The 23,328-nt window shown below is 39.3% G+C and overlaps 2 protein-coding genes across 4 annotated transcripts; both read right to left on the bottom strand.

The window, feature by feature from the left end:
* Positions 1–1,558: 1,558 nt before the first annotated feature.
* On the bottom strand, positions 1,559–4,171 carry LOC101157715 (bone morphogenetic protein 10). The gene is made up of 2 exons (XM_020707659.2): positions 3,620–4,171; positions 1,559–3,333 (listed from the first exon to the last, which is right to left on the bottom strand). Exons 1-2 carry the CDS (start codon positions 3,960–3,962, stop codon positions 2,351–2,353), a joined length of 1,326 nt encoding a protein of 441 aa, XP_020563318.1. The 5' UTR covers positions 3,963–4,171; the 3' UTR covers positions 1,559–2,350.
* A 1,469-nt stretch (positions 4,172–5,640) lies between these two features.
* LOC101157472 (armadillo repeat protein deleted in velo-cardio-facial syndrome homolog) lies at positions 5,641–23,328 on the bottom strand. Of its 3 annotated transcripts, XM_011481788.3 has the most exons (15): positions 22,860–23,324; positions 18,248–18,424; positions 17,166–17,755; positions 12,399–12,877; positions 12,141–12,327; positions 11,952–12,069; positions 11,488–11,653; positions 10,777–10,794; positions 9,823–9,950; positions 9,037–9,187; positions 8,772–8,964; positions 8,121–8,232; positions 7,869–7,956; positions 6,793–6,869; positions 5,641–6,622 (listed from the first exon to the last, which is right to left on the bottom strand). In XM_011481788.3, the coding sequence occupies exons 1-15, from the start codon at positions 22,878–22,880 to the stop codon at positions 6,530–6,532; spliced, it is 2,598 nt and encodes an 865-aa protein (XP_011480090.1). In that variant the 5' UTR covers positions 22,881–23,324; the 3' UTR covers positions 5,641–6,529. The 3 variants fall into 3 exon arrangements, with proteins under 3 accessions (XP_011480090.1, XP_020563316.1, XP_020563317.1); XM_020707657.2 differs by lacking the exon at positions 10,777–10,794 and having other exon boundaries at positions 22,860–23,328; XM_020707658.2 differs by lacking the exon at positions 18,248–18,424 and having other exon boundaries at positions 22,860–23,327.

Raw genomic sequence — 23,328 nt, 5'->3', positions numbered from 1 at the left:
AAGTGTGCTTCAAGTTGATTATGTTTAGCATAGCTGTGTATAAGTATATTAAGTATACTGTAGTGCAGGATTTTTACTAACCGAATACGTTTTCAGACAGAATTGGAACATTTTAACCCTTGTGCTATCCTATGGGGTCAAGATGACCATTGACGTGTTCTCCCTACCACGACAAAGGTGGGAAGATTTCATGTTGTCCATGGACACCAGTGAAGATCACAAATCATTGAAGAAAAAAGGTTCTGCGCACTGTCTAGTGGGTCTAGATGACCCAACTCCCAATGTTAAAGTGACTAGGATAGGACAAGAGTTAAGATTGCAATATATAGATAGTGAATAAAAATTATACTTCAAAGTATGCTGCCTCACTTTTAGTGTAGACTAGGTATACCTGCAGTACACTTGAATTGAGTGCTTTTTGTTAAGGGAGTACGAAAGTTGTGAAAATAACACCCACAGAAAAATGTGTTTAAAAAGATTTTAAACCGAGAAAGATTCATTAGTATCAAATATTAATTTGTTAGTTTGTTTTTGAAAGTCTCTTTTTTATTATTTATTTTGTGTCTTACTGTGTGTAATTTTTAGACTAATTTGGATATGTGGGCATTTTAGGGGGGGGTTGTTATGTTGGTAACCACTTTGAGCTGCAGACAATTTGCAGAAATCATGCTCTATAATTAAAGTTTAATTGATTCATAATTATTATATTAGGATTTTGATTATTCTTCCCAGCTAAGCTTTGTTTGAAAGAACAGTAATACATCACTCTAAGCATCATAAAGCTTAGACAGTTAAAGAATTTCAAACTCTAAAAACAAAAGTACAAAAATATATGGTGAACTCTATCAACAAGCATGTAGGGGCAAACTGAAACATCTAACTTTAAACATTTGACAAATCAAAATCACTTAAGATAGACTCATCTACATAAACAGGTATGCTGCATGAAAACAAAGCAACTATTTAGAATTGACCACAATGGCCACGTCTTTATTGAGCCTTTTATTACATTTTCCAGTTCATAATGAGGTTTTATTAATTAATTGAGTTTTATTAATGTGTACCAGTTTGTATACTGTTTTATAAATTAGCAAGCTGAGAAACAACCCTATTAAGTTATTCCCAACGTAATATTCCGTCGTGTTCTCCCGACTGTTAGCAGCAGAAGCTGCGTGATGATGTGGCATGTTTCTTTTTTCCATTTGCATCGTTGCCGTGGCCACGTTAAGTGGAAAAGCATGCCAGTGAGTGGGAGGGTTCAAAGTGCATCGAGCAACCTGATGGCAGGATTGTCAAAAAAGCACGTTGGAGCAGGGTGACCAAGAATCTGACACCACCTTTTCACAAATGCTGCCACTTGGAGTGGCGTCTCACCCTGAGTGATGGTCTACAAGACTCCAGGCTCTGACACCTCTTTATCACGATGGCATGGAAGCGAGCACAGAGAGAGGCCCGCGAGGCATGTGATGCTGGAAGGATGGGGATTAACGTTGTTAGATTGGGAGTGTTGTGATAAGTTGACAACAGAACAGCATGAGCAATCGAAGATAGCTCGATAAACATGTTTGCTTTCAGATATTTTATTTTACAGCCTATCCACTGATGTGTGGAGAGAGAAAAAAACAGATATAAATAGACAAAGATCAGTAATTTCTCTAATGACACAGATCTAACTTTATCAGCAAAAGGATGTAGACCACCATGTTTGTCTTAAAATTCTTCCAGCAAGGAACTGCAATGTGGAAGAACTTTGCAAAACAATCGGAAAAAACGTAAAGACAGACTCCAATGAAAATAGTGTTTTTAACATGTTATTGTGGCATTTTTTTTCTAATGATGGATGACATATATAAGGAAAATTAGTTTTATAATTGCATTTCTGAGTATTTATTTTATTCAAATTATTGTGAAGTAGGAGCAGAAGAAAAAATGCCACTTAAAAAAGGTTGTAAATGTGACGCACAAGTTACTACTGCAAGCCACAAGCTCCCTGCTCCACTTCATTCTGATGCATCCACTTGGAGATGACTAATTACCGGTATGAGCCAATTGAGATGACTCTTGTTGTTATATTGGGCTATATAAATTAAATAAAATTGAATGAAATGAGCTGGCATCTGGCTCAAAACTGTACAGCTGGATAGCTCCAATTCTGCTCACAATTTTTGTTTTGTTGTAAATCATGCAAAAATATACTTGTCTCTTTCATACAATAGAATATTCACATTACTGTCTTCATCTCTAATGTACAACTAACTCCACTGTCTTAAATTCACGTCTGTGAAAGCAAAACAAGTGTGTAATATAGATAAATAGATGTTCAGCTCCCAGTCTCTATCATTATGAGATACTATCTGCAGCCGCATTCTGCTACTACCATTCCCTCATACTTGTGATTAAAAGTGACCACTCCATTATCATGATAGAGGAGGGAGATCGGCTCCAGTTTTGTGGGCACACAGCAGGCGCGCGATGTCCTGTCAGGGCTGTGCAAATTCAGCAGCGTCTGCACGATGGCATGATTGGTTGGAGAGACCTCGGAGGTCATAGGCGGGTTGCACACGCCGTTGCACTTGTATGCTTCGTAGCCTAGAGGCTGAATTATCCAACTGTCCCAGCCGATGTCTTTAAAATCCACAAAGAGAGGCGTCCTCCTGCACGACTGGCTCTTAGCACTGCGCCGGATTCGAGGAGGTGTGTCATAGATATGGTTGGACTGAAACTCCGTGACTGACTGTTGGTCATATGCGTGCCCCTTGAAAGGATGGTGGCTCTGTCCCACATTTGCCTTGAGGTTATTCTCATGTTTAATCACCTGTTTGAGCTCCTGCCTGTCCTTTTTGGGCTCTCTGCTTTGATCGTCTGAGAATACAATCAATACTGTGTTGTGCTGCCCCTCCAAGTTCCTGTCAATATCAATCTCAGCCAGGCTTCTGTCCTCCAGACGTGCGACGTGAACCTCCAGTCTGTGAGCTGCTCGGCCTGACTTCCTCCAAAGTGAAACCACATGAGTGAGGTCAAATGACACCCAGCTGTTATCTTTGACGTGGATGTGCTTTGTCACCAGTTCCTCCAAGTCCTCCATCCCCACCACCTCCTCTTTATCCCTCCCTCTCACTTCTTTCCCCACCTCTTTGGTCCAAACAACACCCTCATGCTTTTTGTAGATTGTCACCTCGCAGTCAAAGCCAGGATGGGGTTTCTGGGCCTTCCGGATCAGAGTGAAGAGGCGAAGCTCAGCTACCGTTATGCTTTCGTGATGGGGTATGGTGATATTGAACAGGAGGGGATAAATCCTAACACCCAGGGCTCTTACAGTGGAGAGGGAGGAATCTGAAATTAACATAGGAAAGGATTTTTTAATGAGTTCTACAATACCCAAAATTATTCTTTGGACAATAATTAACATCTTGATCTATTCTTTTTATTGTTTCACTCATACATTTTGCAGGATTTAATTACTTTTTCAAATAAACAATTGCGCAGCTGCAATCTAAAAGGTTAAACTGATTCAACTATGTCAGCATTCATGCCAAACGTTAAATTTAAAGAAAGTAGAAACGTCCCTATCCATGATAGCTTTTCAAACATTTTTAAGGAAAAAGGTAAAGAAATGTACCTTCATTCTTGAAACTGCGTACAATGTTTGCAGACGGTACGGCGGTGCGGTTATTGGTAAATCGATTGTAGAGCTCCAGCATGAACTCTGGCAGTGGCTCCTGAGGACCAGTGAGGCCCCTGGTCTGAGACCTCAGCCTGGTGAGGTTTAGTGTGGACAGAAACTGGCTTAGGAGGTCCTGTGCGTTGAAAAGCGGCTCGTGGCGCCCATTAACACCAAACGACATCCAGTGCTGGTTTTCTGCAGGCTTAATGGGACTACTCCAGCTCAAACCAGTCACCACAAGAAGAGCGACATTCAGGGTGTTGACAGAGCCAAGGTTAGAGAAAGTTGAAGCAGTCATGGCCGAGCAGAGGAAAGACTTACATCCAACGACTGAGCATGAGATGAGAAGATGGGACTTTTTTTTTTAAGAAAACACCTGCAGACTCTCCTTCATCAGGTGACAACAGTTGGCTCTTGGGGCCAAAATGAAAACGCTGTCGCCCCTGTTGATCTTGAGGCTGGGTTGTGAGGGCAGGGCTGTGCTGTCCCATGTGAGATGCCATGCTCTGCCCTCCTCTCTCTCACCAAAGCTGGGACTGTCCACTCGCAAGTCCACTCATATTGCTGGATTTTGATCTTTAACTCTCTACTAAACAGTATTCCAGGTGGGAAAATCCACTTATGAAATGCTTTCTACAAAGGTTAGAAGGTCTAATGAATGTTTGTCATGCAATATCTTGTAATATATTAATTGTAATTATTATAGGGGTTTGACAATTCATTTTATCAATAATTCAATTCATGTCATAATTTGTGGCTGTCAATACGATTCCTGGTCGGTATTGGTTCATTTTAAACGATCTAATTCACTGACCGTTTTGATCCGGAACATATTTAGTTAGAAATTCAACCAGTGTGACTCAGAGATAAATACCTGGGTACTGAATCTTCTTCTTCCTCTTTCGGCTTCTCCCATCAGGGGTCGCCACAGCAAACAAGTCGCATGGTAAACTTGGCAATGTTTTACGCCGGATGCCCTTCCTGACGCAACCTTCTCAAACCGGGCTTGGAACCGGCACAGAGGTAGAGAAGGGAACAGGGAGCAGCCCGGAGTTGAACCCTGGTTTCACAGACGGAAGGCGCCGCAAACCAGCACGAGCTAAACTGAATAGTGTCTGTTAATTTTTTCCCAATTTCTTGTGTTTCTTGCAAAATAATCCAGTTTCAATTAAATATGTGTACAAACAAACAAGTAAACAAGAATTAATGTCAAATCCATTCACAATATAGTTTCCTAAAGTCAAGCCCACTGTTGCTTTTCCACATCAAAATAATCCAAATAGAACATTATTAGAACATTCAAGAATACTGGATGGTCAAATGTCTGCTAAATTCAAAGTGTTTCCACACAGTGGACTGGAATGATGGATTGATCATTTTTTGCCGCCATCACGTTTGTTCTCTGCTATGATGCACAGTGCCTAAATGGCATTTTCCCTTTATCAATACATTTGATTTATTTGATTTTAAAACGATTTTATAATGGTATATGTTGATTGGATGAACAATTGTCTCAGACAAATTGATCTGGTTGGATCGTAAGAATATATATATTCAAACCTTTTTGTTATTAGATTAAATTGTTAGATTTAATTTCATTTTTACAGTCCTTCATCAATGGTAATTAGTTTTTGTACTTTTGCATTTACTTAAAAATGAAATAGTAATACTAATAGTGATGGAAATTATTTAAAAACCACTAAATATAGAAATGAACCAAGGTTTTGCATAGCTGCAGAGCCCATGTAATCCCAGAAAGTGACTTTTTTTACTGTGCAAAAAATAAAAATAATAAAAAAAAAGTAAATACAAATAGTTATAAAACTAACCTTTGGTGCCTGAAGTTGTTTTTCCAAGTTAAAATATTCTATTTTGTTCACAATTCAAAATTTTTATTATAATTATTTATATAAATATATATATAACAAAATTGCTCAATGCGTTTTCTTGAGGAAAAACAGATGCAAAAAATAAAATAAGATAAAAAAAGATCTTTATTTATTCAATTTGTGCACAAACAATTTTTACCCTTGCTGGGACCAAAGAGGGCTCTGGATCTTACAACGTCACTGGGCCGGTCTCTGATATGCAAGCAGATATAAAGTACAACAACATAAACTTTACTCTATTGCATAAAAATAAAGGACAAATAATAAAGAAACTATGCAAAGCATTTATTTTCATTCAACATGGCAATGCAAAAAGGATCATTGCAAAGCAAAACTGCATCACTTATCAGTATTGGCTAATACACATAAATAACTCTTAATATAATGGTTATTACAATAAACATTACAATATAAATGCCTTAATTTGGATATTAACAGTCTTTTGTTACACATGTACACTCTTTTTTTCTTAACTTCACACAAATGCAGTAAAGACTCTGTAATCTACTTAGATTTATTGAGAACAAACCAAATATTGAATCATTTGGAGGAAAGGCTCATATATTGTCCTAAATGTGTCAAAAAAAATGAAACATAAAAAACGAAGGGAAAAGTTTTGATCAAAAAGTATCTTAAAGTAGAACTATGGTGGTGGAGCATAAAATATCCACATGCCACTTCAGATCTTGCTAGCTTGATTTCAAACTTCAACCTAAACTGGTCATATATTCTTTGGGATCATATTTTTAACACAGTTTGCATATTTGGGCTATTTTATTTGTCACACATAATCAGTCACTCAGTTTAGTACAATAAATGATAAATCCATGAATGTATGTCAGTGTTTGGCACAATAAGTCCTGTAAACAAGGATGTTTGTTTGTACAAGAACCATCCAAAAGATTAAATCTGGATTTTTAACAGAGAAAAGTGCCTTTATGGGATTTGATGAGCTTGACTGGACGAACTCCTAAGCTTACACCCAGGAGTCCAGCGGTGGAGGTTTGTTGTCCATGAGGCCCACTGCAGGCCTGCCAGCTCGGATGAAGTGTTTCCTCTCACTCGTCGCCTGCATCAGGAGCACAGCCAGTCTTTATCAGTCAGCAAAAACATTTTTAGTTGCCAGAAGAAATTAAAGTCTACTATAAAATATCACACAATCCCAAACTGGGGGAACAAAGAGTGTTTATTTTGTGTCTACATATCACATAACATGGATGCAATTAGTGGGTGGATTACCTGAAGTGGGTCTCTTTCCACTGCAGGCCCCTTTCCATCTCCAGCTCTGCCATTTGGCTCTAAGGTAGAATAAACATCTGCACAAACGTGAAAAAAATATATATACATATATATATCCACTATGGAAGACTTGTTAGCATTACAGTAATTGTACACATATGGGCAGAAATAGAAGAAATGACAAGAACAAAAAATCTTGATTAGTATGACTCAAAAGGATGCATAAACCTAATAAGCTTCCAACCTTTATTTAGAATAGAATAGAATAGAATAGAACTTTTATTACAGACTCCAGGTCCAAATTTCAGCACAATAAACAAAACATAAGTCATATAGCAGAATTAAATTAATTACTTAAATTAAATTAAACTTACAAGAAACACAAGCTTAAGAATTTAAGGGCTTAAAAAAGGTCCATACCATTGCCAACAAATTGGGGTCTGGTAAGGAATATATAAGGAATTTTCCAGGAGAAATGTGCTTTTGAGCTTTTTTAGGGAAATAAATGTTGATTTTCCTCTTGTGTTAACAATAAAAAAAATGTTTTCTCCTACACATTTGTAATCTATGTGACTGAGCACATAAAGAAATTATGAATTTGAGCAGAAAGTCAATATACTCACAAAGGAAATGAGTAACTAAACAGATCTATTTTTATATTTATATGTCATGAATGTTGGCTTGATTTCTGCAGTAAAAGACCATACAACAGTTCATTTTTCATTGTTAACATGAATGTTAGAAAATGTATGTATTTACAGGAAGTTGGCGGTCGTTTGTTTTCCAAGCATGTGTTTCTTTTTTAGAAAAAAACAACCAAAAAAATGGTTTCATCGGAAAAGTGAGCGTTGAAGCGTGTGGCTGTACTGCCTCTGGGAGAGACTGTTCTACCATTAACAGACTGTTAATAAAGCGAGCCTGTGCACTGATTACCCTCACAGCATGTCACTGATTTATGGCTACATTGTGGAAAAAATATCGTCTTAAAGTAAAAATTTTCTGTCTGGGAGATGATGTGGAAACACCGAGGATAATTTCTAACTTTTCACAGGAATTCATGCACAGATTTTATCGACCTTGATTTTTGTCCATCAGAGGTGAGGTGATGTCATCAATGCCTTGTTTGCCGCTCTTGGATTTTTTTGCTGCTCCGCTGGTTGTTGGCTTTCAAAGACAGAAGAGAAAAAAGGCTTTTCAAGCTGGGCATAATTACACTTTTCCTATTTTTTTTGGCAAAAAACCGTCTTATTGAAAATATAATATTCTCTTCAGACTTGACGCCCCCAATTTTCTCTTTTCCTGCAAAGCATCAATTTTTCAACAGATACCTTAAAGTGGCTCTTGTTCCATCCTGCCTTGTTCAACGAGTTTCTCAGCTCCTTGAAGGTCCATATTGTCTGGAGGACATGGGAGGCTGCCTTGGTCTCTCGTGTGGATTGGCTGACAACACATCATTGCGTTATAAAAGAGAGATCGGCTTCGAGACACAACTGTCTGAATAATTAAGCTCAGTGACAGCGCTGATGCTCATAATATCAAGACAGTGCGCTGACACTCACGGTCAGTAACACTAACGGCAATCTAATTTGGAATCTCTTCAATAATAATATCAGACTGATTTAAAACATCATTTTTCTTATTTTTGAAGGTTGAGATTAATTTTCTCAACACACAGTATGTCCTCCATCATGAGAAAAATGCTACAAGAACATGTAAAAAAAACACTATTTTAATTGGAGTGGGTCTTTATGAAGTTGTGCATGACATGAGTTCAACCATGACAAACAAATCCGAACATGGAACGAATGAAGGGCAAGCCAAAGAAAACCAAGCACCTAGGGCTGATAAACTCCTACAAAACGGCAGTGATGATCAAAAAGAACTAAACTACTTATCAAAACCTGGAAACAAAAGAGACAAAAACAAAGAACAAAGAACACCCATCCTCCCAGAGGAGAAGTTCTGTGATGCTGCTGTACCTTGACTTGTTGATGGCCACCAGTTTCTGCACAGCATGACACTGCACAAGTGCTCGAGCATTCTCAGGGCTGTCTGTGATGATCTCATGAATTGTGTTCAGGATGGACACCACTGTGTCACCCTCCAAATTCTTTGCGGGGTGCTGTTGGCCACATGGTAAATTACCAACGAGCTCTCTCAGGGCGTAATTGGCTGCAAGGACAAACATGGTGAGTGTGTCTGCATTGATCTTTGTGCACACATGTATGGGTAAAAGGACTTTACCAATTAAGTCTTTATTCCGTTTGTCAATGGCGAGGTTGCGGAGAGCAATGGCCACGGCTCGCACAACTTTGTCCACATCTGAGCGCAGCAGCTCCACCAGAACAGGCAACCCTTTCTCTTTTCTGACCGTCACCCGAATGTAGCTGGACCACTGTCAGCACAGAATCATCACACACAAACAAATGCATATTAAAGCTCTGGAGCACGCTCCCCCATACATGTTTATGACTTCAAAGGATTACCGGAGTTCTTTAATGTGAAAGCAACCTTTCATCATAAATGACAATGACATTCACGGTGCTTTCTGACTCAAGTCGCTATTTTTTTAAGACATATTAAGCCGCTCAGGCAGAAAGACGCTCAAGATATTTCTGATCGTGAATGCCGATGACAAGGTCACTGCACATTTTCATTAAGTTGATTAATGATGTCGCAGCAAAAACAAACGCGACCAGCTGAGAAAAAGGCTTTGAGCGCGGATGCCTTAAAGCTCACTGTTGCTTTTGTCTTGTTTGACCCTGAACTCTGCTGTCTGATTTTTGAAGTTTTCATTACAGCACAACTCTACATGAACCCTCTCTTCTTCTAGGAGGCTTAAGAGGCTGGAAGTGCTTCAAACAAGGCAGCAGAGAGGATGATGATCCGCAGCTCATGTAGAACAAAAACTTTTGTGCCTGTGTTAGGGTCAAAGCAAGTTTTTCATCACCGAAATCAAAAGATTCGTTCACACTTTCTATCGCAACCCCTGTAGCGGTGTGAAGGAATGTAATTTTGAGCGTTACTCACAGCCCATTGTCCTGCAGCGAGGTTCTGCAGTGCTCCTGCAGCTGCCTCCAGGGTGTTGTGGTTGTGACTGCAGGTGAGAAGGGAGAGGTAGAGCCGCACCACCTCTGGCTGGTACAGCAGTTCCAAACCTTTACCACAGAAAGAAGCACTATTAGTTTAAAAGCCAGCAGGGTTTTAATCAAATTATTTAACTGAAACCACACAGAAGAAAATTGTAAATCCAGGAGCCTCCTTCAGGTTTTTTTTTTTGCTTTCCTCTAACTGAGTCAGTGCTGAAAGGCATACAAGAATTGCAGGGCTAACCTTGAAGGCTAACATTATTGTCATTCTGATCTGCATTCACTGGCTGCAGCGTGGGAGGCAGAAACTAAGCTCTGATCTCTGTTCTAATGACTGTGTTCAGGCCTGCAGTGCTTCCGAGTTTTTTTCTTCCTCTCTCTTTCAGTTTTTTTCTTTATTCAAAGTGAAGGCTGGGCTAAAAACTCAAGAGCACTGAACACAATACATAGAGAAGTGAAAGGAATGAAAGGAATGAAGGGCCATGCAGTGTTTGGAGGCGCTTTCAATGCAGCCAGGTAAAATGTAGCGGGTCATTCTGTTTTTTGTTCTGGAAGTCTGCAAGGCGCTGATGTGTGGCACTGCATTTTAATGGTTTCTCCTGCCAGGCATACCAAAGTCATGCTTACACTGCAAATAGAATGCAGGTTAATGCACATGTGCCTGTTGATGGGACTGCTGGATGAGGAGGATGTGTCCAATAATGGGGCTCCTTTACAGTAAAAGTTTGAACAAAAATAGTCTCCATTAGTGTGAGCATAAATGCGCTTCATATTAAATTTTCCAACATGCAAATCACAAACTGTCATGCTCACAAACACTAGTACAGCCCATCAGCAAAAACACTCTGGCACAAACTCTGCTTTGAAAACATTCAGGAATAATGAGTAGACTAACCTTGAGTGAACCATTCCTCTAAAGAATAGAAAGGAGGAAGATGATAGGACAATGTCAGAGTTTAGGTTATGCTGCTAAAGGACACAGCAGGGGCAGAACACACACAGCTCCTCCGTGTGGTCAGACTGAGCGGCAGATTAGATTAGCCAGCCAGACTCTGTGTTGCAGTCTTGCTGAAAGCCATAAAACTTGAAATCTTCGATTGCACACTCTCAACAAAGTCATTAGCATAAACTGCTGCAGTCTATTATGTTCTGGGTGTCAGCTGATAACTAAATCAAATGAATGTGTTTAATGTCATTTTTCAGCTCTATGAGTTATGAAATTGGCTTTTTTGCTGCACCAAATGTAGAAAAGACATCTTTCAACAAGCTAACCAGCACATTTAGAGTTAAATCCTTATATGGAGACTGAGGAAGTAAAAAATAAAAATGTTGGGGAAAAAGGAAATGGTCTTAAAATCCCTCTGCGATCTTCTTTTGATCTATTTTAGAAGCATTCCCAGTGTTTTTTGAATTATGATTGTGCAGTTTTGAAACTAAAACAATAGTTGAAAGAAAACAGCACATCCTGATCTGCATGTTCAAATTTACATTCGGAACAGAGTAATTCAGATTCAAGATTTGGAACTTTCTACAAAAAAAACACTTGATCAAAATTCCTTTACAAGAACAAAAGATGATGAAAATCAGGAGCCACTGCGCAGTCTACCTTTAGGTCTTTTTCCAGCAAGGCTGTCTGGCTCATTTTTCTTCTTCTGAAGACCCACTGATCTCAGGTGACAAGCATGGGGCTCCTGCAGCCGCTCAGTTCCAGGTACCTCTTTGTGAACGTGATAGGACAGGTTTCGGAGGATGCAAACGCAGTTCTCCACTGACTACATTTAGAGCAATAAAAACAAGTTTTATTCAGATGTCCTAAAACAAAACAAAAAAAGGATAAAATACAGATTGTTTTCTTCTCAAATGGAAGTCAAAGTTTTAAAAAATGTCAAGAACTTTTACATTTATTGTAATTATACTGCATTTCTGATTAAGCTTGGCAAATCAGACATTAAGAATAAATCATTTTATATTTAGAAACACTAAAAACATTTATTGAAACATTTATTCACATATTTTAGCTTTCATAAATGACACAGTTTTATATAAAACATTTAAATCGCTGTGAAAAACCTTGTTGTCTGTGTCCTTGTTGATGACGGCTGACTGCAGGGCATGAAGGAGCGCTGCCACCAGCCCCTCACACTCCCTCAGTCTCTGTCGAGCTTCTGCCCCGTCCGAGCTGACATTCCTGCAGGAGAAACTGTCAGCAAACACCTCTCCATTTTTCCGATTGTGTGTAAACGCTGCAGGCAGGCCCACCTCAGACACCCAGATGTGTTCTTAAAGACGGTTGTCCACTCGGCGCTCTGCAGCTTTGAGGAGTCAGCTGAGTCTCTCCTTCTCCAGCCTGAGTGTGGGATGATGATTTCATCAGTCAGAGTTTGAAGCCCCTGGTTGATGACCATCATCTTGAGAGGCTCGTGTGAGGAAAGGTTCCACAGAGTCCCTGCAAATGGAGCAGAAGAAGCTTGAAGAACTGCAAATAGTTGCACTAGAGTTTACAAAGTTATTCTGTACCTGTGGCCAACTCTTTGACCTCCATGCTGCTGGACTTCCTCAGCAGCCGAACTAAAGCTTGGATCCCGCCACAGTTCTTGATGGCTATTTTGTTGTTGTGGTCTTTTCCATATGATATGTTGCGCAAAGCCCCACAGGCCTTGCGATGGACCTCAGCCTTAGGATGGTCCAGCAACGCCACCAAGATCGGAACCCCGTTCAGCTGACGGACCTCCTGCTTGATCCTGTCATTCTCATAACACAGGTGCTGCAGATAGGCAGCCGCGTTGGACTTGACGGGATCCAGAGGGTGGCTGAGCATTGAGATCACTTCATGCAGGTTGGGGTCTCGCCAGCGCGGGTCTCTTCGAATGCTGTCCAGGCTCACCATGCTGCTGCGTTTGTGGGGAATCTGCAGAGTCTGTGCGCGGCACATGGCCTGGAAGAAAGGGTTCAGGGTTCCTTCCAGCTGGGCCATGAAGGCCTCATCATAGCCACTCCTGAAGAAACATACAGTTTGGATCAAGAAATAGACTTAGCTTTGAGTTATAGGTGATTTTCTTTCCACACAAAACAACATTTTTGTTGTCATCGAGCAAGTTTAAGAATTTATTATTGTTTGGAGGGGTCAAATATTTGTAAATCACATTTAAGGAATTTGCAAGGACCAAAAAACATGAAACTCAGCATTTCCGTTTATTTTAAATCAGTCTGGTCTACTGCATGGAAGGCTGGTGATTTTAAAGCTTGCTGTTTCATTGTGGGAACTATGAAAACAGATTAGTGTTATTTTTTGGAGCTTACAAAAAACCACGTTCACTTTTTCTCTGATCCTAAAATCAACAAAATATCACCTCCTTCTTTTAACCCACTTTTAATTTATGGAAGGGTGTTGAGCTCTGTTTATTTTGTTTTACATTTTACAGATTGATCTACAAATAACCTTTCTTTACCCAGAACAGACTTTGTTTCTGCTCACCTGGTAATTTTTTGGATCTATTTTGTTTATCTCAAGCAGTGCTCAAATAATCCAAATAAGGAAAATAAATATGAAGAGAATTATGAATATCTTGATAACACTGAATCAAATTTATATATGGAAATGACTTAAATACAAACCTTGAACATACAGCAGTGGCTTAATCTAAGCTGCAAATGTCATTCCCAAGCTAAAAGAGCCTCACACTGAAGCCACATAAGTCGAATCTTGAAGACCCACTCAGATGAAAGTTGTGTTTTTGGTGTTTTTTTACATATTCTTCAAACAGTTTTTTATGAGGGAGGGAATATAAGAAGAAAATTAAACTCAATAATGCATTTCTGAGTATTTCTTTATTGAAATAGTTTTGAATCAGGAGCAGATGAAAAAATGCAGCTTGAAAAAGAGCTTAGTTGTAACGTAGAAAATGCACTGGGCGGACCACAAGCTCCCTGCTCTGTGCCATCCTGATGCATCCACTCACAGACAGCTAGATCCATGTACTTTTTCATTTTTTCCTTGTCTGAGTTGTACGGCTAGATTGCTCCAATATTGGTCGCCATTTTTGTTGCACCGTTAATATTTGGTTGTATGTAAGCTAGCATGTAAACAGTTCTAAGTTATGGATGACTGGAAAGGGTGGCAGGGTTGCTCTGTGCCAACGGTCCTGCCCACAACTTAGAGGTGAATTTCTAATGAACTATAGCCGCTCTGCAGAAATTATGTCCTAGGAAATGACACAGGTTTTTTTGATTTTGGCTTCAAATGGCATATTCATCTAAAAGACCACGGGAAACATTTTTACAATAGGTCAAAAGGGGATTGGAGTGGGACTTTCTGTTGATCAGTGTTTTTTAAGTTCTTAAGATCTGTCTATTTGTCTTTTTCAATTCTCTCTTTTATTTCGCTTTACTGGTCTTTCCATATTTCTTTGCAGCACATGTGGAATTGTTAGGTAAATGTGTTATCTATGTGCAATAATTCGCACTGGATTGAATTTGGCAAAGTTTCATCGAGTCATTCTCAGATGTGTCAGTCTGCTTCGTAGACATTTAACATTTTAAAGTTGTTTCAACTGGATTTCTGTAATTCACAAGCTGAGCCTCAGTGAAACCTTTAGTAAACAGTTCTATCACTTTCTGTGGGCCAAGGAGACGCTTCCGGCAGGCAATAACAGAAGAGACCTCCTTATTTATCAGCTGCAGCGAGGCTGCCATCCCGATTGATACCAGCTGCAACTTAACTGCTGTCCATCTGTCTTTCCATTATTCCTGCTGACTTACAGGAACATGGCAGAGGCTTTCTCTGAATGTCTCTGCAGGTTTGGAGTTTGACACAAATTATTGTCTGCATGGATAAGAAAAATAGCTCTGTTGATTTAACTTTGCCGCTATATTTCTTTTTTTCCCCTCACAGATTGTAGCCGATTTTTGCTATAATAGAAGAACAAACCAATAATTAATGTTTTATCAATCTTTATTTACACTCAAATAAATGTACATTGTTGTATGACTTATTTTTCTAAAATACTGTTTCAGCTGGTTTCTGTTCCTCCCGTAAAGCCTTCAAAATAAACCTCTTGTCCTAATCCATGCTCCTTCTGTGGTGATTCAGCCATTCTGCAGTGCTGTTCAAAATACAAAGCCTAACATCTCTTCGGTCATGTAGAGCACTACAGACTCACCACGTGGTGCATTAAAGCTGCTGTGCAGAAGCAGTACACTAAATTAGCTCAAATAATACATCAAACATTGCAGGAGTGGAACCAGCAGCAATTTAGCCAGAAGCAGACGGTACCGTCATCTGCATAAGATTTATTTTTCTCACTGCCTGACTGATCTTAGAGCTTTTCTGCTTAAATTACACCAGTTTGTTGTTAAATGATAGTGAAGCATTTTGAACCTGTAGTTGTTCTGTAAGTTAAAGCCGTCCTGAAGCCTGAAATCTGCCACAATCATGTAACTGCTTTGTTCAGAATACTTTGGGCTAAAATATGACATTTGTGCTAAAATGTGCTGTTTGTAAAATTAGGTCATGGATGCAGTGAAACTATGAAGAATCACTGATTTATGAAACAAAATGTTGATTTGTCTCGTAATTATTTTACAAATGTGTATCCCAGCAGAAGCTGGCCCAATCTGTCCCAAACATTGTATTAACTTAATATATGATATAATATAATGTAATGATAACTAAAGTTATTGAATTATAATTATTAATAATTATTTATATTGATCATGTTTTTAGAACCAAACTAAATGGATTTTGGTAATAAATGGAAAATATGAATTATTATTCGATCATGTAGCATTGTAATTTGTGTTTATTAAAATCAAACTGGCAATAAGACACAGCAAAAATGTTACACGTGGAACTTGTTAAAAACAATTAAGATTACCTCATAATGTAAAAACTGAGAACAAGACAAACTCAGCTTGGTCATGATGTTTGCAGTGAATGTCAATGGTGTAATTTTTCCTTTTAAACCCAAAGATTGTGCTATTTTTGAAAACTTTAATTATGAAAGTAGTAAAACACAAGTTTTATACTGGTAACTATTTATTTATTGACCATTTTTAGCATCAATAAGTTTAAAATTTGCTCAAAATGTTGTTCAGTTTTAATCTTGTGGCTGCCGTTATATTTTTAGACCTGTTTGTTAACACCGCAAGGATTTGTGCTGAAGACTAACCCGACCTGTGTGCATTCTAGTGAGCCTGTTATGAGTTGATGATGTTTAGATGTCAAAGCTGTGAATGAACATGTGTGTTAATGACAGCTGGGGGAGCATGGGGGGGGGGGTCTTGATCTTTTCTCTGCTGCTTTCTTGTTTGCTGAAGCAGAACGTAGCTGTTAAAAAAGACTGACATGTCCTAATTTCTGACGTTGACACAGGTTCTAGAGCTTTAGGTGAGGTGTGTGTGCGTGCGTGCGTGCGTGCGTGCATGCGTGTGTGTGTGTGAGGCGATTTGATCAAAATACCACAGAAATACAGTCCAACAGCTTCCTGTTCAAACTAGTCTTCAAAGCTTTGTTCATACATCCAGTTAAAGTAAAAGACAGCTATCAGCAAGTCCTTCCTAAAAACTTTTTCCAGCTTTTTGTCAGTCAATCACGTATGACACACAGAGGGGAAAAAAGAAATAATTTCTCCAGAAAATCCCATCACCAGCCAAAAGCGGGAAAGCCAATTAAGAAATGTCACAACACTTACATTTCCATTTCTGTGTAAAGTTGTATTGTCAAGTAGGATTTTTTCACAAAAGTTGCACAATATATTTAATTAAATAAATGTTTCAGATGTGATCAGAGCATCTATTTCTTTTTTTCCCAGTGATTTAACATCTTTGACAAATTTTTACACATTCTCTGGCAATTATCAGTCATCCTAGTAAAATATCCAGCAGCATGACGCAATTTTTGCTCGAAAAAGATTTTGTTTCCAAAGAAAAAAAAAAGGAAATTGATTTAAAACAGTCTTGATTAGAGTAATACTCGTCATTTTATGATGATTGATTGGACTGGCTTTTTGCGAAGTGGATAAAAGGAGGAGGAAAAGAGGAAGAGCGGGATGGAGGAGGACAGCAAAAGGAAGACAGGTGGGAAAATGGGCCAAAATAGGAGGGTTAAAAAAAGATGCTGGAGCAGAGGAAAGAGGGAGCTGGATAAACAGAAGAGAGGCTTGAAAGACATTAGATGTTACAGGAGCTCACAACATTTGTCTTATTGCTTGTTCAGAACATTATGGCTTTTCACACATCTCTCCCTGTGGGATCAGAAGCTTTTAATCTGATGTAGAATCCTCTTACCTGGTCCTTGAGGGCTCCCTGAACAGCTCCATGGTGGTAATGGGCCTAAACTGGTGGATTCCTCCCAATGTTTGGTAATCGGCAGCTGAGTCATCGCTTTTCTTGTCCAGCAGGTTCTCTCTGTCCTCCTCCATTTGACTACTGATGCATGTTGGGGTGTAGCTGTCTCTGAGGAAGGGGAGGGTGTAGTGAGCGCCTGGTTGGAAGTTTTTGGTGGGCAGGTAGCCATGGATGCTGAAGCGAGAAAGACTTCCATATCCTGCGTAAAGGTCACTTCGTACGCCCCTGAAGGCATCGGGAAGGGTGTACACTCTGCTGTGGGCGTCTGTGGTTACCGTGGGAGACTCAGCAGCAGGCGCCACTTGCTGAGGTTGTGGGTTTGTTGTGGCGGCGCTGGTGGCTGTTGTGGTCGGTGTGACAGATTCACAGGCCTCAGCAATTGGCTGAGAAACAGGCTGCTGAGTGGAAGCGTTTTCCGGAACCGCAGAAAGTAACGCAGAATAAGATTTTCCTGGAGCATGGACGCTCTCTGGGTTTTCTTGCACATCACTAGGAATCTTTTCACTCTCTTGCTCCAACACCTTGGACTCCTGAAGGATAAACACAAAGAAGGAATCAATCTAAGGTTTAAAAAAAAGCATCCAAGCAGTTTGCACGTTTACCTCTCTGCATTTACATCCCAGCAGTTAAATTTTAGCTTGATTCATGCTCAGCTGCCAAAACATTACTTTGTGAGTTTATGTCTTTTAAAGAGAACATCAATCATCATTGTTTCAGCACACGTCTGGCTTTGTGAGCCGTCCATAAATAATGAATTCAGCTTTCGTGCCAAAGAATAATGAAATCCTCTTAGCTGAAAATGGCTTTGGATTGAGCTCTGATGAAACAACTTGAGGTCAGCAACTTTTTGACAAAACTAGACAAAACAAATAGCAGGATATTTAATTGTCTGGTTATGTTAAAACATTCTCCTTTTACTAGTTTTTTACAGCAATTTAAAAAAAAGAGGTTTAAAGGGACAAAGTTTTGTTGTCCCACAGAATCAAAGAATCAAAGTGAATCAAAAAAAGGTTGGGACGGACCTCTGTGTCCGTCTGGTGTGGAGTGTCAGTTTCTGTGGAGCTTTCATTGGTGGAGGTCATCACCGAGGCAATGGAAGTGGGCGTGTCCAGTTCATCTGTGGAGGTTGGGTTTTCCTGGTTTGACTCCTTGTCTTTATGTGATGGAGTGAATGGAGGCAGCTCCTCCAAACTTTGCTCCTAAACAACACACATTCATAGACACTAAGGACTTTGTGGGGGAAAAAGCAATTAAACTCCATCTATCCATCCATTCTCCTGGTCCGCAATATCCCTTTTGGGATCATGGGGTTGCCAGAGCCTGACCTGGCTACTGTTAAGCACAGGTACACCCTGGACAAGTCCATTATACTCCACTTTTGAATTTTTACTTTGATTGTTTTTTGGTGTTTTTAAGGATCACAGCCCAGCATTAAATAGAGTCCTGTTGTTAGTTGACAAGACTCTTAGATACAAATGTCTCAAAATTCTCAAACTCTTCTTCCTATGCTCCTGCAGCTTTTCTTTGGTCTGAGAAGTCTTCTACAATTTAAGCCAAATTCTTGCAGCGTGCTGTTATACATCATAGAACTGGGTACTAAATTAATTTTACACGTGCTGTTCTTTAACTTTTCATACTTTTGGCTTGTTTTCTTGACAGAAGTCAACACTACTGATTCCACTAAATGGGGAGCTCTGGCAGAACTCCCAGAGTAACCTCTCAGAGTTATCACACATCTAACTTGTTCTTTGATGATTATAGTTCTCTTTATTTCAAAGAATGTTGCTTCTGAGTGAAGGTGTTCTCCTGAATTTCTGAGTTTTTAAAAGATTTACAGAGCTTTCATCTGGAGCTTCAGCATTTCTGTGCACTTTGTTTTGGAGGTTTTTCAAAGATTTGGTCACTGGAAAGCAGTGTTATGGAAAATATGAGAAAGATAACATGAAATGCATATAAAGACCAACTTAGAAATAAATTAAACTGCAAAAAAATGCTTTTAAAAGTCAGCATTTTTTAAGAATACAAAAACTACAAACAGTTAAGCATTACTGCTTAGATGAAGCAGATTTAGAAATATAAGTGGTTTCTTAGAAACGTTTTTTATTCGCCAGAACTTTATAAATAGACAAACAATAAATAACATCTATTTTAATATTAACTATGTTTTTAATTATTACTAAAACCAACTGAGGTTGTGCTGAGTATTACTGCCACAATGTAGTAATAATTAAATTTTGATTCGCAAATTCAAGGTCTAATTATTTGATTAATGTGAACTTTTTGAGTTTTTTAAAAATAAAATATTTATGGTCATCTATCTCTATATCTCTATTATAAATTATTTCTAAAAAAAAAGTGAAACTTTTACTCACTAAATTTGTAAATAAATAAAAGCCAGGAAATTTCATCAATGGAAAATTAATTTGTGGATTTTTTTAGTAGTAATTTTTGGCATTTTCTAAGTAAAGATCAAACTATGGGGATATATTTTTTTATGTCCAGGTCATAATTAAAAACATGGTAAGTATTGTGTTTCAGGTTTACTAAGAGAGCACATCATCTTATTTTATATTCCAGCTGTTTCCTTCATCACTTAGATGCTACTTCCTGTTTCCAACTCTTGCCTATACTCTTTTGACGGAAACCGATATCTGTTTCCATTTAAGTTAACATTTGTTTTATACCAACTATTTAATTTCAAGCTGGATTTTAAAAGTTGAGGGTGCATTCAGTCTGGACACATTTGGTTCGCTTTAAAGGAACCAGAGTTTGTTTCCTCCGATAGACCCTGGACAAGGAAACCACTCTCGAACCCATCTTTGGAGGTGGTTTCGGTTCATTTCCAATTGGACTGAGCCTTGGTTCACTCTGTCTGAATGCAATCCGTTCTTGGAGTGGAACAACTGAACCAAAACAGCAACTGAGCTGATGTAATGCAGGTTTGTAATGCAAGGTTCGGGACTTGATCTCTAACAAAGGAATTTTTCAGTCTGATTACACAACTGAGAAATCGGACTGATTTTGTTTATATTGAGATTTTTGTGCCAACTCTCCTTTACTAGTTGGACTTTGTACAACAAGGAATCTTGAGTAATATCAAGCTAAAAAATAAAAAGAAGAAAACTTAAAAATAGTGGGCTTTGTATGACCTAACATTGGGTACAAAAAGATAAATCACACATGACCTCCTGCTGGTTTTTCAGAAATCCTGTCTCATCTGCTGCTGATTACCTGGATCAGGTGTGTTTAGCCAATAAGGAGCTTCAATGGCAGGTTGGTTGGAAAATATGTAGGACACCGGCCCTTGAGGCCTGGAGCTTGACAACTGTGCTAGGGGATTCAAACCAGTGAACCTTTTAGCGTAATAACAAGATATGCATGATATTTCCTTTACATAAGCTTTCCTTGATATGTCCATATTTATTGTCCTATCTTCAAGTTATTCTTTTTGTTTGTCTGAAGCACGTTTTCAACCAACTTTTGCCACTTTTTTTAAAACGTCATGACTAAACGATGACACGTTTGAAATCCAACATTTCACAGACAGGTTTTCAGAGATCCAACTGCGAGAAAAGAGCCAGCATGTAAGCTACACCATGGCTCCGTTTTTTTTGTAATCACAGTAGTGGTTAAAAATACACAAATAATTTTTGTATTTATGAAACTTCTCATGGAAGTTAGAATGAGCCCTGAGCCTCACAGTTTTTATGAAGTATTTGCCAAACTGTGTCTGTATGTGACAAACTGAGCTTGAATAGTTTGTTCAAAAAAAAAGTCCCGCTGACACCATAAAGAGGCATTTTGCAGACTTAAAATGACAAATCAATCTGCTTGTTTATTTCTTTTACAAAAACCCTAAAATTTCAAAACATAGTCTTTCTCCCAATGGGAGAAGAGAAACTGCTTTCCTCCAGAAGTTCCATTACTCTAACAATGACGCAAGCAACTAATTAAAAAGATGACAGAATACTTAAAAGGAACCATCCTGACTTACTTATGAGTCATGGAGCACTTCTCTGTTCTCCAAACCAATTTTTCCTTTTTTTTTAAACACAATTTAAATGAATGTGAAACGTTTCATTGTCATGCACAGTCACAATTAGCCCAGGGACACGCTAAGACTACATTCAAATGGATTTACTTGTAAATCACCTGAAGCTGCAGTACAAAAGAGAACAGTAAGTTGAACTTCATTGCATAAACATGGTTGTGGTGCTTGTTCGAGAAGAGGGACAGAACTTCAAACCCCTTCGCCTGACAGAAAAGCTCCTCATATCTATGTGGAAAATGTGTTGGAGAAGGGAGATGAAAGCATCACCCGGGAGAAACTGGCTGCCGGGAGCTGATCTTGGCTCCGACACTTCGAGAAGAGGGGGGACGGAGGTTGATTGGATATTGTCAGGCAGCTGTAAATAAATGCCTGGCCAAAAGGCAGCCGAGGATCCACTGTCCTTTACAGACAGCTTGATTAAGGATTTAGAGGATCCTAATAGGCTGGACGCAGGCCTTTATGCAGTCTCTGTCAGATCCAGTGGAGGCCAAGGCACTGTGAGTCAAGGCTCATTTGAATAACTCACTGCACCAACATGGAGTGTGTTCGCAGAGCCAAATAGGTCAAAATGAAGGGTCTAAATGTGACTTGGCTTTTAAAAAAAAGCAACAAAACAATAGATATTAGGTGCAGCAGAGCAGATGGAATGATTTGTTTCTCGTTTCCATCAACTTCATGATGGGAGCAAGATGCTGAGATGTTATTTTAGGAGAGACAGGGAGTAATCTAATTCCTACTCAAGGGCACAACAGACACAAGCCATGATTCAAACTTGAGGGGGGAAAAAAATCAGTTTTCAAAAGAAAACTGATGGTTAGAAAAATAGATTTCAGTTTCATCAGTAAAACCATCGGAAAGTGATTCAAACCAATGAGCTTGAACAGACACCTTGCTTTTATCAAAGTGCAACACTGTTATAGTGATGCTCCTGCACAATAATAAAACATGACATCACCCTACAGATGTCAGACAACGTTAGTCACAACTTTGTCCTGCCTTCTAGTATCTGTTGAATCAGTGTTGCTCTGGTTTTAAGCTGAAATATGGAGATCGAGTTGGAAATGCAGATGAAAAGACTCCGTTATCTGCAAGGCAAAAGCTCAAAAATAACAACCCATGCAAAAAAGGAAAAGAGAGAATCCATCTCAAAAAGTTTTTCTCTGCTTTCAATCCTGATTTCCGTGTGATCCTGTCATAATTAAATGCTGCATGGTCTAATTTAATGCCTCGCCGACACATCATGGCAACGCACTTACCAGATTGTGTGCAGCATAACCCCCTCCCTCAAAGAACAACCTTTCTGTGTAATGCAATCAAAGTTCTCCTTATAAGATTGCATTTGTTTTGTTTTTCTTTTTTACATTCGCTTTTCTGCAGGCGTGCAAAACACATGGATTGAGATGTTTGCATCCAAGCAGATCGCACCAACCAGCACTGAGATGCAAGGGAGCGACTGCTGCCTGCTTCATTCATCATGACAGAGGCAGAACGCAAAGCCGTGGAGGGCTACAGTTCTCTGCAGGATGAGGAGGGAAAAAAGCCTGATGGGAGCAAATAGAGCCATTCCAGCACAGCACACTTACCTCCTTCACTTCAGCAGGCATTGCCAAATCTTTTTTTCTTTCTTCTGCTTTGCCTCCCTGCAAATGATGAACAAATCCTTTCCTCTGGAGCGTTACTCAGGCTCTGTTGAATTTGTTTGCCTCCTTTTTGGGCAGGTGAAGCTGTTCAAGCATGAGCAGCCATCCTTTCCTCCCTTGCTCACACCAACACACGTCCGCTGCTTCTCTCCCTCCTGCACTCACTGCCTCGATTTCCCTTTCTCCCACAAACACACACACTAGACGCACCATGCACACATTTGCTCAACACAGATGTCCCCCCCCCTCCCTTTCATAACTGCACTCCTCCTCTGATCTGCGCTGCAGTTAATGTGTGCGCTATTAACAAGGTGCTGAATCAACTGTGCGATGCTGAGCCTGTGAATGGCTTGGGTAAGTGCAAAGCCCTGCAATCCCTGTGCTCCCTCCATAATTTCTGGCTGAAGCTGGT

This window comes from Oryzias latipes, chromosome 12, assembly GCF_002234675.1.
Source record: "Oryzias latipes chromosome 12, ASM223467v1".
Lineage (NCBI taxonomy): Eukaryota > Metazoa > Chordata > Actinopteri > Beloniformes > Adrianichthyidae > Oryzias > Oryzias latipes.
The sequence above is the reverse complement of the archived record's forward strand: the minus strand, read 5'-3'. Positions and strand labels throughout refer to the sequence as shown.